This window comes from Phodopus roborovskii, unplaced genomic scaffold (assembly GCF_943737965.1).
Source record: "Phodopus roborovskii unplaced genomic scaffold, PHOROB, whole genome shotgun sequence".
Lineage (NCBI taxonomy): Eukaryota > Metazoa > Chordata > Mammalia > Rodentia > Cricetidae > Phodopus > Phodopus roborovskii.
The window spans coordinates 31,675,376-31,691,722 of record NW_026126571.1 but is presented as its reverse complement, the minus strand read 5'-3'; the positions used below and the strand labels follow the sequence as shown (position 1 = coordinate 31,691,722).

Here is a 16,347-nt window from a genome sequence, read left to right as displayed (position 1 = left end):
AACTCCAGACTCTAATTTGAGCACTTCAATCCACCCTTAAGTACTTCTCCCGACAGTCCTTGGGGGCTTTTATTCATAGTGCAGAGCTTCTTGGTGACAGAGGGGACAATATTGGTACTTGTGCTCCCCTTTCCATGGACAGATGGTGGTGTGAGCAGACAGAGACCATCCACATGGAAGAGGAAGTAACTCCTCGTCAGGAGGACCTGGTACCCTGCACCAGTTTGTACCATTATATCCGTCTAGGCTGGAGGCTGGACTTGCCCTGGAGTGATCATGTAGGGCTCACCAGGCCCCCAGCACTTGGGCTCTGTGCCATCTACAAGTGAGTGGGGGTCAGAACCTGGGCTGTCTGCTGGTCAGGAAGGGACAAGTGACGACAGGACATCCTGGGGGGGGGGGCTGGGAGGGACTGGTGCAACAGGCAGCAGGCCTTTGGGAAACAGGTTCTAGCTGGGTTCAAGGAAGGCTTGGGAGAGATGATGTGGGTGGATGAGAGGGGACCACGGTGGGCACTGTGTGGCAAGGAGAGGTGTGCCATTTGTTCCTTCTGCTTCTCAGCACTAATTCTTGCTTTTCATTTGAAGAAATTAAGGTGGGGGGGGAGAATTACCTAACAGGACACCTCAGAATAGTTAAGCAGACCTAAGGCCTTAAGTCTTGCCTTGTGGTGGGACTCCGCTGAATATTATCATCTCCCCCTGCTTCCCCTTGTATGGTGGGGGCAGACCCCCAGAAACTCGGCCTGCTACTTGGAACCGGACGGTGAGGGCTTGCTGTCCAGGATGGGGGGGTCCTCACTGTACTGATGGTAAGTACCCAAGCAGGATGGGCACCTTCTGGGATAGTGGCTGTGAAAGGGAGCCTATCTGTGATGTAGCACAGGTGACAGATTTCTTGAGGACACAGCAGATCTGGTTGTGCTCTCCAGACCACCCAGATAATGACAGTGTGTCCCATCGTCTTCTACCACAGCCCTTGCTGAAGCCAGCCCTAAAGGCCACTGTTTTGTCACATGGCAGTGCCAACCTGTAGCAAGCTCAGCTAATTCTTCGGCAGGAAGCCTGGAAGAATGCTGTGCCCAACCCTCAGGACACAGCTGGTGGGACAGCAGCTCCCAGATGTGCCTCAGCTGTTCTGATCAGTACCACCCAGGTGGGTCTACAGTCTCCAATCTTGGGGACCCTCACCCTCACTCTTTTCCTTGAGAGTTCTGGGTCTTTCCTACAAGCCCTGGCTACTCCTATGGTCTCTCCAGAGGGGCCATGCCCTTCTGTCCTATCTGCTGCTGTGCTGGGAACTGTGTCCGTGCATTTAGAGGCTCACATATGATGTATCTTGTTCAGGCAATGCTTCCTCTGAAGCCCTTCTGCAGCCTCTAGCAGGGGCTGTAGGCCAGCTCTGGAGCCAGCGCCAGCGTCTCTCAGCCACCTGTTCCACCTGGTCCGGCTTCCACTACCAAACCTTCGATGGCCGTCACTATCACTTCCTAGGCCAGTGTACCTACTTGCTAGCTGGTGCTGTGGATTCCACCTGGGCTGTCCACCTCAGACCTAGGGTTCACTGTCCCCAGCCTAGGCTCTGTTGGCTGGTGAGGAAGGGAGAGAGATGACCCCAGGGAAGGTCTGGACATGGTAGGGGGGAGAGTTACACATCTGGTCCACTGCTTACTCTCAGGTTCAAGTGATGATGGGCCCTGAGGAAGTGTTGATCCAAGATGGAGAGGTCTCTGTGGAGGGCCAGCCAGTGCCTGTTGGAGAGCCTCGGCTGCTCCATGGTGAGGGCTCCTTTCCTCCTGTGGGGCAGGGTGACAGGCTGGGGCAGAGCTGCTATGTCCCCCTGAATACTGTTGGGAAGCTTTTGAAAGTTCACGGTCAGGAAGACAGGAAGACACAAGCCTGGCTCACCCCTCCCTAGTGCCTTCAACTGTGGCTTGGGCAAGTCACTTTGTTCAACTGCCTTGAGCCTCAGTTTCCCCACTTCCTTATGAAAGCCTCATCATGGCTGAGATAGGACACTGGGGTTAAGTGTGAATGTGTCTGTATGGTATGGGTGAGTGGGTGGGTGGAGTGTATTATTATATGCATGTATTGTCTTGTAGAAGTATGGTATGTGTGTATGTATACTGTGAGGTATGTGGTATAGGTAGTGTGTTGTGGCGTGTGGATTGTGTATAAGGTATGTGTATTGTATGTGTATACGTGGTGTGAGTTGATTGTGTATATAGTTATGTGTGGTGTGGATATAGTGTGTGTGTGTGTGTGTGTGTGTGTGTGTGTTGTAGTTTACTCTTTCAAGATAGCAGTCACAGCAGGAAAACCATAGTGCAGCTTGTAAATTTGTGTGAATTCTTTCCTTAGGCAGTTTAGGCTCTGCTGTGACAAGAGGGAGTATGACCCTTGAGACTGAATGACCCTGTCCTCTTCCCAGGGATGAGCCTACAGTGGCAGGGGGACTGGCTGGTGCTCTCTGGGGGCCTAGGGGTTGTTGTGAGACTGGACAGGTCCAGTTCCATCTCCATTTCCGTGGACCATGAGTTCTGGGGACGGACACAGGGCCTCTGTGGGCTTTACAATGGCCAGCCAGAGGGTATGTGTGGTGTGGCTTGGTGTAGCTAGTAGATGGAGGGAGGAAAGGAGGGTGAGATGGAGCGAGGGAGGGAAGGAGGGAAGGGAAGGGAGCAAGACATAGGACTGCAGGTCTGACACTAGCCTCAAACTTCCTCAGATGACTTTGTGGAGCCAGAAGGGGGACTGGCTATGCTAGCTGCTACCTTTGGGAATTCATGGAGGCTCCCTGGCTATGAGGTGAGACTGCTTCCTACCTTCCCACTGTTTTTCTGGGGTCTTCAGGAAGAGCACACAGGTTCCAGGTCCCATAGGGAGTCTGGTAACTGCTGTGTGATAACTCCCTAGAGGTCCTAGAGGTCCTTCCGATGTGGCCAGCTCTGTCTAGCTGACCTACCCTGGTTCCTCTTTCTCTGGTCTGGGCTTGTCACTTTGCTACCATCCATAGCCCAGAATGACAGTGAGACAACTATGAGGGTAGCAACCGCTTTCCTGTTTTACTGGCTAATGTCCCTGCCAATGCCCTGGCCTGGATCTATCCTCAGCCTGGGTGTCTGGATGCAGTGGAGGTGGCCCAGGGCTGTGAGGGTATCCTGCAAGGTACACAGACAGGCTCGGAAGCTGGCAAACTTCAAGCTCAAGCCCAGGATATATGCCACCAATTGCTGGAGGATCCTTTCTGGCAATGTCATGCCCAGGTATGGGTGGGATGGAGGTGATGACCAGCCCAGCCCTGGAGGGAGGATTCTGTAGGGGCTAGTGGATGCTAGAGAGGTGCCAGCTGGATGATCGGACCCTGCCATTAGATGCACTGGGTCATCAGTCACCTCCTCTCTTTGGTTTTGCCTCTGAGAACAAGGTGGCTGTTGTTGTGACTGTTGAGGCCCCTTCCAGACTTACTATGTTTGGTTTCAAGTTGGGATTAAAGGAAGAGGAGGCAGGAGATATTGGTGGGGAAAGTCATTTGCTCGCTGAAAATGTCCCTTCCCTACAGGTCCCCCTGGATGAGTACCATGAGACCTGCCTCTTGGCCTACTGTATTGGAGCCAGAGAAGGCAATGGCTCAGAGGGACAGCAGGAAGCTGTGTGTGCCACCTTTGCCAACTATGCCCAGGCCTGTGCCAGACATCATATCTATGTGCACTGGAGGAAGCCTGGCTTCTGTGGTATGCTGGGTGTGCCCACCCCAAACTAACCAAGACCCTTGAGTGGCCTGGTCCTGAGGGCCTGGCTGTCTCCCATGGCCTATTGGGTTTTCAAGGCCAAACCTTCACAGAACATTTTTTGTTCCCACAGAACGCCTGTGCCCAGGGGGGCAGCTCTACTCTGATTGTGTCTCATCCTGCCCACCCAGCTGCTCAGCAGTAGCCCAGGGAGAGGAGGGGTCTTGTGGGAAAGAGTGTGTGAGTGGCTGTGAGTGCCCCGACAGCCTCTTTTGGGATGGTGCCCGCTGTGTACCTGCTGCCCATTGCCCCTGCTACCACCGACGCCAGCGCTATGCCCCTGGTGACATTGTGAACCAGCTGTGCAACCCTTGGTGGGTCTTTGGGCTCTGGTGGACATGTAGTATTGTCTGATACTTTTCTTTATGCTGTCTCTGAGATCTGCACTTCCAAATAACCAGTGCATTCTGTGATGTTTTCTGGTATGATTAAAGACTATCCAGTTCTAATGGTGGTGGGTGTGCCAGGAAAGTAAAAGAACCAATGGGCTGGGAGTGGTTCATGTCCTGCTTCACACTCTGGAATGGATCTGATGCCACAGTGCACTGTCCCACCCTCCCTGCCCTTAGTGTATGCCAGGATGGCCGCTGGCACTGTGCCCAGGCCCTGTGCCCTGCTGAGTGTGCAGTGGGTGGTGACGGGCATTACTTCACTTTTGATGGGCGGAGCTTCTCCTTCAGAGGCAATCCAGGATGCCACTACAGCTTGGTGCAGGTGAGCAGAGAGCCTATTTTAAGAAGAGGATTTTGGCAGAGTAGGGGCCCTCACAGGAGAGTTCTGAGGGAAGAAGACTGTAAACACATCATTAAAGCAACAGGCGAAACATAGAGCCCCTTGCAAGGCAAGATGGATGGCAATGCTGGCAGGACAATGACTACCTGCATACCCCACACACACCTTAGATGCACGTGTGCTTGCATGCGTGCAGGTGTGCGCGCACGCACGCACGCACGCACACACACACACCATCCTTTCTAGTCCCCACCTCTCCTAACTGGCCACAGAACTAAATCCATCTTTATAGTCCTATTTACAGATGTTAAAACACTGGGCTTGTCACAGGCAGGAGAAAGAAGGGACCCTCCCCAATAAAGCTGGGGAATTCACCACACACCATGTTTTTTTTTTTTTTTTCAGTGATCTCTCAATTTTAATGTTGGACCACTACAATTCCTTTACTTGTTTTTTCTTGCTTGGGTAACAGTGGGGTGAGAAAATCAGGGGAATGCAGGGCCAACAGGGCAACTGTCTACCCAGTCTGCAGGCCAAAGATGCCTGAGGTATACACACAGAGATGGAGGCTACATGCTAGCATACAAACCACACATACATACACACACACATACATACATACACACACACACACACACACACACCAACAAGCAATCACACAAACCTATTTTCCACATGCCCTCACATCAATTCACCCATGCCAGTCCTGGTAAGGTTAAGGCCCTTGCCTCACAAAATCTGTCTGGCTAGAAGTTGGGTAGCACCTGTGTGGAGTGGCAGCTGAAGTTATCACACTACTGAGGCTTCCTCGTGGATTCTCTACACATCCCTACCACCTTGTCTACCCCAGGACTCTCTGAAAGGCCAGCTGCTGGTTGCACTGGAGCATGGGGCCTGTGACACTGGGAGCTGCCTCCATGCCCTCTCTGTGTTCCTGGGGAATACCCACATTCAGCTCAGATACTCAGGTAGCAGCTCTGCCTCCTTGTCTACTGGGGCCTTTGTTCTCTGGGGAGTCAACAGTTCTGCAGTTTATTTCTTCAGGGTCCAACTGGGCCTGTTGTCCACTGTTCTTACTCTGCAAACTCAGGCCTGCCTGTACCTGCCCTCCATACACCCTCTTTGGATTTCACAAACCATCCCTTCTAGATTCCTGCAGCTGAACTTAATGCTTACATTGCTTTATGCTCCCATTGTAGGGGCCGGCATACTATCTCAAGGATATTTTCCAAAACATCTTCTGCTGGTATTAAGTGGTAAATACAAGTCACACAGAAGAGTTGGATAGGCCTTGTGTGCAAGCAGCTGGGACTGACCCCTCTCTGAGGCTGGCCCCTCTCAGTACTGTCCCCCCCCCAACTCTGCCAAGCCCAGGCCCGTTGCTGGCTCTCTTTACCCAGCTCCTCCCACACACTGACCACACAAACAAAGGGTTATGCAAAAATGCATGATGATGTGGGTTCTTGCGCTACCGAAGGACTGTCTTGGGTAGGACAAGTGGCCTCCAGGGATCACCAGAGCTCGCATACCCCTCCCCAGACACATGCCCTCCCATCTTGCCAAGTCTTTTGCCTCTTGCAGCCCCATCCTTCCAAAGGCTCCCTATCACATGATCAGGCCTCTCTTCTAGGAGCTGTGCTGGTGGATGGGCAGGATGTAGATTTGCCCTGGATTGCTGCTGAGGGCTTCAATGTTTCCCGTGCCTCCTCCACTTTCTTGCTATTGCGCTGGCCTGGGGCCTGGATTCTTTGGGGAGTGGCTGACCCTGCAGCCTACATCACCCTGGACCCCCATCATGCCTACCAGGTATGCTGGGAGGCCAGTGAGTGTCTGGGCTAGGCTAAATGGGACTGGATTTCACTTTTATGTGTCTTCCACGGCTCAGGTGCAGGGTCTATGTGGAACCTTTACCTGGAAACAGCAGGATGACTTCCTGACACCAGCTGGGGACATAGAAACCAGTGTGGCTGCCTTTGCTAGCAAGTTTCAAGTGTCAGGTGCTGGAAGGTGCCCCTTGATGGATAACATCCAACTGTCCTCCTGCAGCACTTACTCCCAGCACCTCACTTTCGCAGAGGCAGCCTGTGCCATCCTGTATGGCCACGCCTTTCAGGTACTAAAGCATCCCCCTCCTCTGCTCATAAGATCAAGGACCCAAAATGCAAGAAAGAGTCGAGGGTACAGGGAGGCAGCAATGGTCTTTTAAGGGAATGGAGTCCACGAAGAAAGAACTGATCCTTTCTTTCTGCCTAAAGGAGTGTCATGGGCTAGTAGACAGAGAGTCATTCTACTTGCGGTGCTTGGAGGCTGTGTGTGGCTGTGGCCCTGGCAGGAACTGTCTGTGCTCTGTGCTCTCTGCCTATGCACATCGCTGTGCCCAGGAGGGTGTCCTGCTGCAATGGAGGAACGAGACACTGTGCCGTAAGTCTCTCCCCCAGCCAATCCTGGGCTCCTCTCCTTCTCCCAGTACCCTCCTCCCCAGCTGGAGGAAGCTGGAGGGGGCAGGAACTCCTTCCTTACCAGACTGTTGCTAGGTAGCTTCTCCCATAAAGGCACAGGGACTTGAGGTTCAGACAGGGTGGCCAGACTTCTGATTTGCATGTATCCCTGTGTTCAGCTATCCTGTGTCCTGGTGGCCAGACATACCAGGAGTGTGCCCCAGTGTGTGGTCATCATTGTGGGGAGCCAGAAGAGTGTAAAGAGCTTGGCAGCTGTGTGGCTGGTTGTAATTGTCCCCCGGGACTGCTGTGGGACCCTGAGGGCCAATGTGTGCCTCCTAGCATGTGCCCCTGTCAGCTTGGAGGCCGTCGCTACACGTTTGGCACCACCACCACCAAGAAAGACTGCAGCCACTGGTAAGAACTGCTACCCTTGTATCAAAAGAGAAAGAGCTTTTGAGAGAATGGCTGGCTGGGCTGCTGCATGGTCACCTGGGTTGCCAGACAGGGATGGTGGGGTGCTGGGACTTCCTCAGTGCCGGGGCACTGTCAGCCTCGGAAGCTCTCTCATGTCCACTACCTACTGTATTGATTTCACTTCCCAACTACAGTCTAATGAAGAGTGGGGGTGGAAAGCCATTCCTGCATTGTAGATGAGAAGAAAGGGGCTCAGCTGCATAGACAGTTTGTTACAGAGAAGGGAGGGTGAGGTGTATACCTAAGGAGGCACCAATAGGCTCCAGGGCACTTCAGTGGATCCCTCTGCTGCTTGGACAAGTGGTAAATGTCTTTCTGTGACCAAACACAGGAGGCAGTGATTATTTTGGCTGGCGGGGAAGTCAGGAAGCAGGGAGAGATGGATGCTGGTGCTTGGCCTGCTTTCTCCTTTTTATTTAGCTTAGGACCTCAGCCTGTGGAATGGTGCTGCCCAGTCTGGGTGGGTCTTCACACGTCAATTAACCCAGTCTAGAAAATCCTTCATGGACAGACCCAGGGATCTTTCTCCAAGGGATTCCAGATCTCATCAAATGGACAGTCAAGATTAGTCATCACATTAGGATAATCAATAACAGGCCAGCCCCTCTGGAGCCAGACAGAAGGGGGACTGTGGACCTCAGGCTTCCTGTGGGCTTCCTGAACAGCCTGCCCTCCTATTGGAAGTTGAGCTGTTCCAGGTTCCAGAATTGGGGATGGGTTCCTGCCAGACATTAGGGGACCCAGATGCCTGCAGAGGTCCTCAGCATCTAGGTTCCTAAGATTTAGTGTGGCCTAGGATAGCCAGATGAGCCCATGCTGGGCCTGGCTCTTCTGTTTTCCTTCCTCTACAGTGTCTGCCAGGAGAGAGGCCTTTGGAACTGCACAGCCCCCCACTGCCCCCCACAGCGGGCACTCTGTCCCCAGGAGCTCATCTATGCCCCTGGTGCCTGCCTTCTCACCTGTGACAGCCTCAGTGCCAACCATTCCTGTCCAGCTGGAAGCACTGACGGCTGTGTCTGTCCCCCTGGTACAGTGCTGCTGGTAAGGCTGAGAAGGGGACCCCTGGGGCAGCAAGAGTTCTCTCCCTTTATAAGGACCCTGCCCTGCTCCCTAGCTGTGCAAAATAGTGTTTTCAACGTCCACCCAGGACAAGCGCTGTGTGCCTCCTGATCTTTGTCCCTGTCGTCACAATGGGCAATGGTACACACCCAATGCCACCATCCAGGAAGATTGCAACATTTGGTATGCTCAATCACTGTCACAAGTTACTATATGACCTCGTGACCCTTGAATCCCCAGACACCATGCCCCTTTTACTAAAAGGGGTTGGAATGGTAGATGGAACAGAACATCCAGAGTAGTCTAGACACTGGGAACCTTCTAGAATCCTTCACACCCTGGGTCTGCCCGGGCTGTCCCTGTTGTTGACGATTATGTCCTATCTCTTGCCCACAGTGTGTGCCAGGGCCAACGGTGGCACTGCACAGGTCAGCAGTGCAGTGGATGGTGCCAGGCATCGGGTGCCCCCCACTATGTGACATTTGATGGACTGGTCCTTACCTTTCCTGGGGCCTGCGAGTACCTGCTTGTGAGAGAGGCTAGTGGCCGCTTCAGTGTCTCCATCCAGAACCTGCCTTGTGGGGCCAGTGGCCTCACTTGCACCAAAGCACTGACTGTGCGTCTGGACAGCACTGTTGTGCACATGCTTAGAGGTGGCTGTGACCTATTAAGGATAGCTGTGATACTGCTAGAGGGTGGGAGGCATAACCAGGTAGCATCGCAGCTCCTCAGTGTGGCTGGGACCCAGGTTCCCTCTCAGCTCCTACCTGCATTTGGTTGTTCTTATGGTGGGGTTTGTTGGAGTTAGAACTCTGAAAAATCGAGGCCTAGAGAAGCTTTATGAGCCAGCCAACCTCACCTAGGGAAATTATCAAAAGAAAGTTTGGAAGAGTGGCTGGGAGGACCTCTCAGGGACCGGGCTAAATTTAACACCCTCTCTTTTCCAGGCCAGGCAATAACAGTGAATGGAGTGAGCATAAAGCTCCCCAAAGTTTATACAGGCCCCGGGCTGAGCCTGCACCGTGCTGGCACCTTCCTTCTGTTGACAACACGCCTAGGTCTCACTCTGCTCTGGGATGGAGGTCAGGCTCTGCCCTGATGCCCTTAGCCCACACCAGCCCTTTGCACTGGTAGCTGAATTTACCCCAAACCCAGTGCCTGCCAAACTCTGAGAGTAACCCCTGACAGCCTGCTTGGGACAGATTTCCAGTATGACAGCCAGGCCAAGACCTTTGCTGTCTCCCATCCTCTGCCCAGTGCCCCCTCTGGTCACAACTGACTGCCCTTCAAAGTAGTTGGAGCTTCCATATTATATTTTCTTTTTTAAATTATTTACTTTTATTTTATGTGCATTCATGTTTTGCCTGTGTGTATGTCTATGTGAGAGTTCTGGGTCCCCTGAAACAAGTACAGACAGTTGTGAGCTGATGTGTTGGTACTTGGAGTTGAAGCTGGGTCCTCTGGAAAAGTAGCAAGTACTCTTAACCACTGAGCCATTGCTATAGTACCCATATTATATTTTCATAATTGTGTTTTCCTTCATTTTACGAATATGACAGCCCTATCAAAGAAGCATTTAGAAAATACCAAGTTTTTGAAAGAAATGGAAATAGGCCCACTGACATCTCACTACCCAAACATAAGCAGTTGGTGTTTTAGAAATCTAACTGCTAATGAGGAATTGAGGAAACCAAAATAGCCCTGTGTGCACTATGTCCTCTGTGCTGGGCTAGCTTCTTGCCACAGAAGGAAGACTCTGGTATTAGGGCCTCTCAGCACATTCTAAAGCTACCTGAATCTGGGCTGGTTGGGGATTCCGAGTCTCTCAACCTGCTATTACTTAGGAAACTAGGTGCCTAGTTGGCTCCCAGATGTTGGTCTTTTCAGTTAACCCCAAAGGAGGGAATCAGCAGCTCTGTTGGGTGGGGGCCCCTGTGCCAGAGGCTGTTATAGCTATGTGTCTTTCCCAGACCAGCTGAGGGCCCCAAAAGTCACTCTTTACAATGCCACCAGGAACCCGGGTGCTGGTACAGCTGTCCCCCCACTTCCATGGTCGTGTGGCTGGGCTGTGTGGAGACTTTGATGGTGACGCCAGTAATGACCTGCGGAGCCGCCAAGGAGTCCTGGAACCCACAGCAGAGCTCACTGCCCATTCCTGGCGCCTCAATCCCCTGTGCCCTGAGCCAGGAGACCTGCCACACCCCTGTACAGTGAGCATGGCAGGGAAACCAGAGGGAGGCAGGGGTGTACCAGTTGAAAGAGAGAGAGAGAGGGAGGGAGAGAGAGAGACTCACAGAAGCGCCCCCCCCCCGCCTGCGTGCTGCAGGTGAACACCCATCGGATGAACTGGGCCCAGGCCCGCTGTGGGGTGATATTGCAGCCAGTCTTTGCCCCATGCCACACAGAGGTGCCCCCACAGCAGCACTATGAGTGGTGTGTGTACGATGCCTGCGGGTAAGGAGGACTGAGGGGTGGGTGCAATGGGCATGCTGGGGCGTGGGTAGGGAGTGGGTGTATGATAGGTTGGTAGCTCCACCCCACAGCTGTGACACGGGAGGCGACTGCGAGTGCCTCTGCTCGGCCATTGCAGCATATGCCGATGAGTGTGCACGGCACAGACACCATGTGCGCTGGCGCAGTCAGGAACTCTGCCGTGAGTGTGCCCTGCTCTTTCAGTCCTGCCGTACAATCAAGCCTCTTGAAGGTGCTTCTCCTGTCCCACCAGCTGGCCATTTCATCACTTAGGTCCAAATGTGAGCTGAGTGCTCACTCTGTTGCTAGACACTTCTTAGTGATTCAAACATGAGGATGGCTGATGCACGGGGCTAGCACCTTCATCTTGTTTATTTTGGGGGGGCGCGGGGGTGGTCTTGGTAAAGATCTATGGCATGCATTCTGTGCTTTCCTTGGATGTCAACTGAAGCTGGCTTGCCTGGGCCACTGCTTCCTGGTGCCCTTGGGCCTCAATGAGCAGACCCTTTCTTCTCCCCACCCAGCCCTACAATGTGAAGGAGGTCAGGTATATGACGCCTGTGGCTCTCCCTGTCCCCCCACCTGCCATGACCATCATCCTGAGACCAGATGGCACTGCCAGGCCATCAATTGTGTGGAAGGCTGCTTCTGCCCTGAGGGGACACTGCTGCATGGTGTGTTGCTGGGGAGAGAACACTAAGGTTGGGTAAAGGCCACAAGTGTTGGCTGGGCATCTTTTGTTCTGAACCCCATGCTCTGTGCTTCAGGAGGAGTCTGTGTGGAGCTGACTGCCTGTCCCTGTGAGTGGGGTGGCAGTTTCTTCCCACCAGGGACTGTTTTGCAAAAGGGCTGTAGAAACTGGTGAGTGGGAGACCCAAGAGAGGCCTGGGCTCTTAGGCTGAACAAGCTGACATGTGGCTAATGCCAGGCCCCCTTTGTGCTCAGTACCTGTCAGGAAAGTCAGTGGCATTGTGGAGGTGATGGTGTCCCCTGTGAGGAGTTGGAACCTGGCTGTGCAGAAGGAGAGGCTCCGTGCAGAGAGAGTGGGCACTGTGTGCCGCTTGGGTGGCTTTGTGACAACCAGGATGACTGTGGTGACGGCTCAGATGAGGAGGGTGAGTGTTTTTACCTGTGTGTGGCAGTGGCAAGGACAGATAACTGAGTTCATTGAAACTGTAGCATCTATCCCCAGGGTGGCTTCCCAAGCTGCCACTTCCCCTGCCAGGAGTGATGACTTGGGTGCTGAGTGAGGATTGAGGGACAGGGAAGGTGTTCTGATCTTTCTTAGGCTAGGACCTTTGGTAGCACTGCATCCTGGACATGCCTGCTTTCTCCATGATAGGCTGTGCCACCTCAGGCTGTGGGAAGGGACAGATGTCTTGCCAATCTGGCCACTGCCTGCCCCTGGCCCTGCTCTGTGATGGGCAGGATGACTGTGGAGACGGCACAGATGAGAAGGGGTGTCCATGTCCCCATGGCTCTCTGGCCTGTGCTGATGGTCGCTGCCTGTCACCAGCCCTGCTGTGTAATGGTCTTCCTGACTGTCTGGATGCTGCAGATGAAGAATCCTGTCTGGGTGAGGAGTCTTTGCCCTGCCTGCAGTACACTAGGCACCCCTCTCAGGATCCAGATCCTGGAAGGTCCCTGTGTATCCATCCCCTTCTATGCCAGGTGTCCACTCATGAAGGTGGTACCTGTCAGTGACTGAATGGAGATACCCCAAAGAGATAGAAAAAGTGGTGATCCCAGGGACTGGGTGACCCAGTGGTTAAGATTGTTTGTTGCTCTTCCAGAAGACCTGAAATCAGTTCCCACCACCCACATTGAGCCACTCACAACCACCTATAACTCCAACTTCAGGGATTCTGAACCCTCTTCTGGTCTCCATGGGCACATGCACACATGTGGCTTACATCCACAGACACATAGGCACATATGTTTTTAGAAGTCTTAGAAGGGTAAGTCCAAGAATCACCTCCTCTCCTCTGGCTGCAGGGCAAGTGAGCTGTACATCTGGAGACGTATCTTGTGATGATGGTACTTGCATTAGGACCATGCAGCTGTGTGATGGAGTTTGGGACTGCCCAGAGGGAGCTGATGAGGGGCTTAGGCACTGCCCTCTGCCTTCTCTACCTACACCCCCTGCTGGCACTTGGCAAAGCCTTTCCACCAGCTCTCTGAATACAGCATCAAGTCCTGTGGGCAGTGCCAGGCCTGGTGAGTCTCTGGGAATAAGTAAGGTGAGAGAGCTGGGAGCCTGTGCTGCCCAGAAAGGGATGGGTGAGTATACCAGAGGGAAGCACTTGTGATAAACTCTAGGGCTGGAGACTCTGGAAAGGAGTGTTCAGGTTTGAGAGGGGTGGAAGGTCCAGGTTTATTTCCTGGTGTTCAGGGCCACCCTCTGAACAAGTGAAGGAGAACCTAGTGGACATTTAGGGACTAGGGGAAGGCTTGCAGAAAATGAAAGTCACACACAGGATGGGCAGGCCCAGACTGGGAAGGTAGGAGTCATGGATGTTGAAATTAGAGGGCAGCCCAAAGGAGATGTGAGGGTAAGCTGGAGAGACAGAGTCCACTCCAGCTGATCTAACCAACACATGCACTGCAGTGTCCCTCTGCGGCCTCTTTGAGTTCCAGTGCAGCAGTGGGGAGTGCACTCCTCAGGGCTGGCGCTGTGACCGGGAGGAAGACTGCCCAGATGGAAGTGATGAACTTGGCTGTGGCGGGCCCTGTTTGCCGCACCAGGTGCCCTGTGCCCACAGCCTGCACTGCGTGTCCCCAGGACAGCTATGTGATGCTGTGCCACAGTGCCCCGATGGTTCAGATGAGGACCCCGAAGCCTGTGGTGAGACTACATATCTCCCTTCTGCTGGTGGCCAGTGGGCTGGGGCCTGGTTCTTTCCAAGCACCACTGTTGACCCTCGCTGTGGCAGGGTGCACAGCTAGAGAGGGGCTACACGGTTGTTTCTGTGTTTCTCTGATGTTTACCATAAAATTGCTTAGGTTTTGCTTTCCCATGCAGGCCCATGGGAGAGTAGAAAGGAGCCTTTCGTCTGCTTGTCTTTGGGCAAGAAGCAAGAGAGTGGGTGGTGACTGAGGGCAGGGGATAGGTCTCTTTGTAGGCTTCACTATCCACAGCTTCTCCCCACTTCATCTTTGTGCCCTTACAAATGAGCCCTTCATGCCTCGCGTACCTCACCAGAGAGGATATCAAACCATCCACAGGCCCTTACAAATGAGCCCTTCATGCCTCGCTCACCTCACCAGAGAGGATATCAAACCATCCACAGGCCCTTACAAATGAGCCCTTCATGCCTCGCTTACCTCACCAGAGAGGATATCAAACCATCCACAGGCCTTACTTTGCTCCAGGACCATTATTAAGCCCTTCCTAAAGGTTCCTTCGATCCAGGCCAGGACTATGACTCCTGCCCATGAACTCCTCTAATGTTCTGGCTTTCCTGCTGGTCTGTATGCGGGGATAGGATGGGGGTGAGGGAGCAGCAGTGTGGTAGGACACCCCTTATTCATAGGTTCCTCCCAGCTGCCCTCATATGATGGCCTCTTCTCCTGTGGTTTGGCTCCATGGCTGTGCGTGAGCCCCAAGAAGCTCTGTGGTGGGGTCCCTGACTGTTTCCATGCAGAGGATGAGCTAGACTGTGGTGTGGATACTGTTTTCTTGCTGGGGACGTTCTTGTAGTCTAGGAGATGGTTTTCAATCCTTCTTAACTGTTCTTTCTTCTCCAGAGGAACTATCAATCCTAGGAGGCCCCAATAGGACAGGGGTCCCATGCCCAGAATTCTCCTGCCCAAATGGCACCTGCATTGATTTCCTGCTGGTGAGAGTCTCAAGCAGGGATTGGTAGGATCAGATTTTGTACACCTAGCCAGAAGCCTGAACCTGTTGCTTTTCCCAGGTTTGTAATGGGAACCCAGACTGTGAGCTGGACAATGAAGCAGAGACCTCCGTGGAAGAGCAGGGTTGTGGGGCCTGGAGCTCCTGGGGCCCATGGGAGCAGTGCAGTCAGACCTGTGGGCCTGGCATACAGGGCCGGAGTCGACACTGCTCCCCATCCGATCTCCCCGTGCTGCAGAACTGCCCAGGCCCGCAGCACCAGTCACAGGCCTGCTTCATGGAGGCCTGCCCTGGTGAGGGAAGGGACATTGGGAGGGGGATGGGCAGCAGGCCCTGGAGACAAAGGGGAAATAGAGGCTGTTGCTCCCTAGCCCTGCCTCACGCCATCCTGGCCCTCCCTTGCAGTGGACGGTGAATGGAGTTCTTGGTCTCCCTGGTCTCTGTGTTCTGAACCTTGTGGGGGCACCATGACACGCCATCGGCAGTGTAATCCACCCCAAAACGGGGGCCAGGACTGTGTCCTGCTGCCTGGGAGCCCTCGTGGTACTCACCAGGCAAGTAAGTAAAGGGGAAGAGGGCACAAGTAAGGACTTGAGGAGGGTGATGATGGGTACTGAGGGAGACACTGGGGAGGAGACCCTGTGGCTGAGTATGGGGCAGTGGGAGAACACACCATGAGTAGAGGGTTGCTGGAACAGGGGTACTGAGGGCAAAGGAGTCAGCAGTTGAAACACTGAGGATATTGGGGGCTTGTGGTGGTGCTAGGAGTATGATGGACAGTGGTAGATACTGGTCTCAATGGAGATGCCTCTCTGTCCTGGCCTTCTTTCAGATCCCTGCCCTCAGGAGGGCTGCCCCAATGCCACTTGCTTTGGGGAGTTGGTATTCCGGCCCTGTGCCCCCTGCCCTCTGACTTGTGATGATATTTCTGGTCAGACCATGTGCTCCCCAGACAGGCCCTGCAGCAGCCCAGGTAAGGCGGATACTAGACAGAGTCTGTGGAGGCTTTGCTTTGCATGATACCTAATGCTGGGCTTTTCCTAGGTTGCTGGTGCCCAGAAGGGCAGGTGCTGGGCACTGAGGGGCAGTGTCTGAGACCCAGGCAGTGCCCCTGCCTGGTGAATGGTACCCGTTACTGGCCTGGGCAACGCATCAAGTTGAACTGCCAGCTCTGCCTCTGCCAAGATGGGCGACCACATCATTGTCGGCCCAATCCAGAATGTTCTGGTAAGCTGCTGCCCAGGCCCATCCCTGGGGGTTGGGGAGAGTGGGGTCTATACCTTCCCAGACCACCCTGTCCTGACTTCTGTCTTCTCTCAGTGGATTGCGGCTGGTCCTCCTGGTCCCCCTGGGCTGAATGCCTGGGTGCCTGCAGCAGCCAGAGCCTCCAGTGGTCCTTCCGGAGCCCCAACAACCCACGCCTGTCTGGTCAGGGTCGCCAGTGCCATGGCATCCACCGCAAGGCCCGCAGGTACATGAAGGGGACCCCATCTACCCTCTATCTCTGCTTAGGAGGTCAACTC

At 53.8% G+C, this 16,347-nt stretch overlaps 1 protein-coding gene across 1 annotated transcript in view; it reads left to right on the top strand.

The window, feature by feature from the left end:
- Window positions 1-16,347, top strand: part of LOC127235630 (SCO-spondin) — a 52,585-nt gene that overhangs the window by 2,805 nt on the left and 33,433 nt on the right. Inside the window, exons 3-37 of the mRNA XM_051202979.1 lie at window positions 143-325; window positions 729-811; window positions 976-1,155; window positions 1,347-1,591; window positions 1,678-1,777; window positions 2,431-2,589; window positions 2,728-2,807; window positions 3,113-3,265; window positions 3,562-3,733; window positions 3,864-4,104; window positions 4,360-4,504; window positions 5,373-5,490; window positions 6,153-6,328; window positions 6,408-6,635; window positions 6,778-6,943; window positions 7,140-7,377; window positions 8,289-8,478; window positions 8,585-8,679; window positions 8,893-9,149; window positions 9,444-9,578; window positions 10,510-10,706; window positions 10,823-10,950; window positions 11,040-11,149; window positions 11,493-11,642; window positions 11,736-11,829; window positions 11,914-12,083; window positions 12,311-12,544; window positions 12,964-13,185; window positions 13,577-13,813; window positions 14,716-14,807; window positions 14,886-15,117; window positions 15,230-15,382; window positions 15,657-15,797; window positions 15,869-16,051; window positions 16,145-16,295. Of these exons, the coding sequence (XP_051058936.1) occupies window positions 143-325; window positions 729-811; window positions 976-1,155; window positions 1,347-1,591; window positions 1,678-1,777; window positions 2,431-2,589; window positions 2,728-2,807; window positions 3,113-3,265; window positions 3,562-3,733; window positions 3,864-4,104; window positions 4,360-4,504; window positions 5,373-5,490; window positions 6,153-6,328; window positions 6,408-6,635; window positions 6,778-6,943; window positions 7,140-7,377; window positions 8,289-8,478; window positions 8,585-8,679; window positions 8,893-9,149; window positions 9,444-9,578; window positions 10,510-10,706; window positions 10,823-10,950; window positions 11,040-11,149; window positions 11,493-11,642; window positions 11,736-11,829; window positions 11,914-12,083; window positions 12,311-12,544; window positions 12,964-13,185; window positions 13,577-13,813; window positions 14,716-14,807; window positions 14,886-15,117; window positions 15,230-15,382; window positions 15,657-15,797; window positions 15,869-16,051; window positions 16,145-16,295 (5,838 nt within the window). The remainder of the gene's footprint in view (window positions 1-142; window positions 326-728; window positions 812-975; window positions 1,156-1,346; window positions 1,592-1,677; window positions 1,778-2,430; window positions 2,590-2,727; window positions 2,808-3,112; window positions 3,266-3,561; window positions 3,734-3,863; window positions 4,105-4,359; window positions 4,505-5,372; window positions 5,491-6,152; window positions 6,329-6,407; window positions 6,636-6,777; window positions 6,944-7,139; window positions 7,378-8,288; window positions 8,479-8,584; window positions 8,680-8,892; window positions 9,150-9,443; window positions 9,579-10,509; window positions 10,707-10,822; window positions 10,951-11,039; window positions 11,150-11,492; window positions 11,643-11,735; window positions 11,830-11,913; window positions 12,084-12,310; window positions 12,545-12,963; window positions 13,186-13,576; window positions 13,814-14,715; window positions 14,808-14,885; window positions 15,118-15,229; window positions 15,383-15,656; window positions 15,798-15,868; window positions 16,052-16,144; window positions 16,296-16,347) is intronic.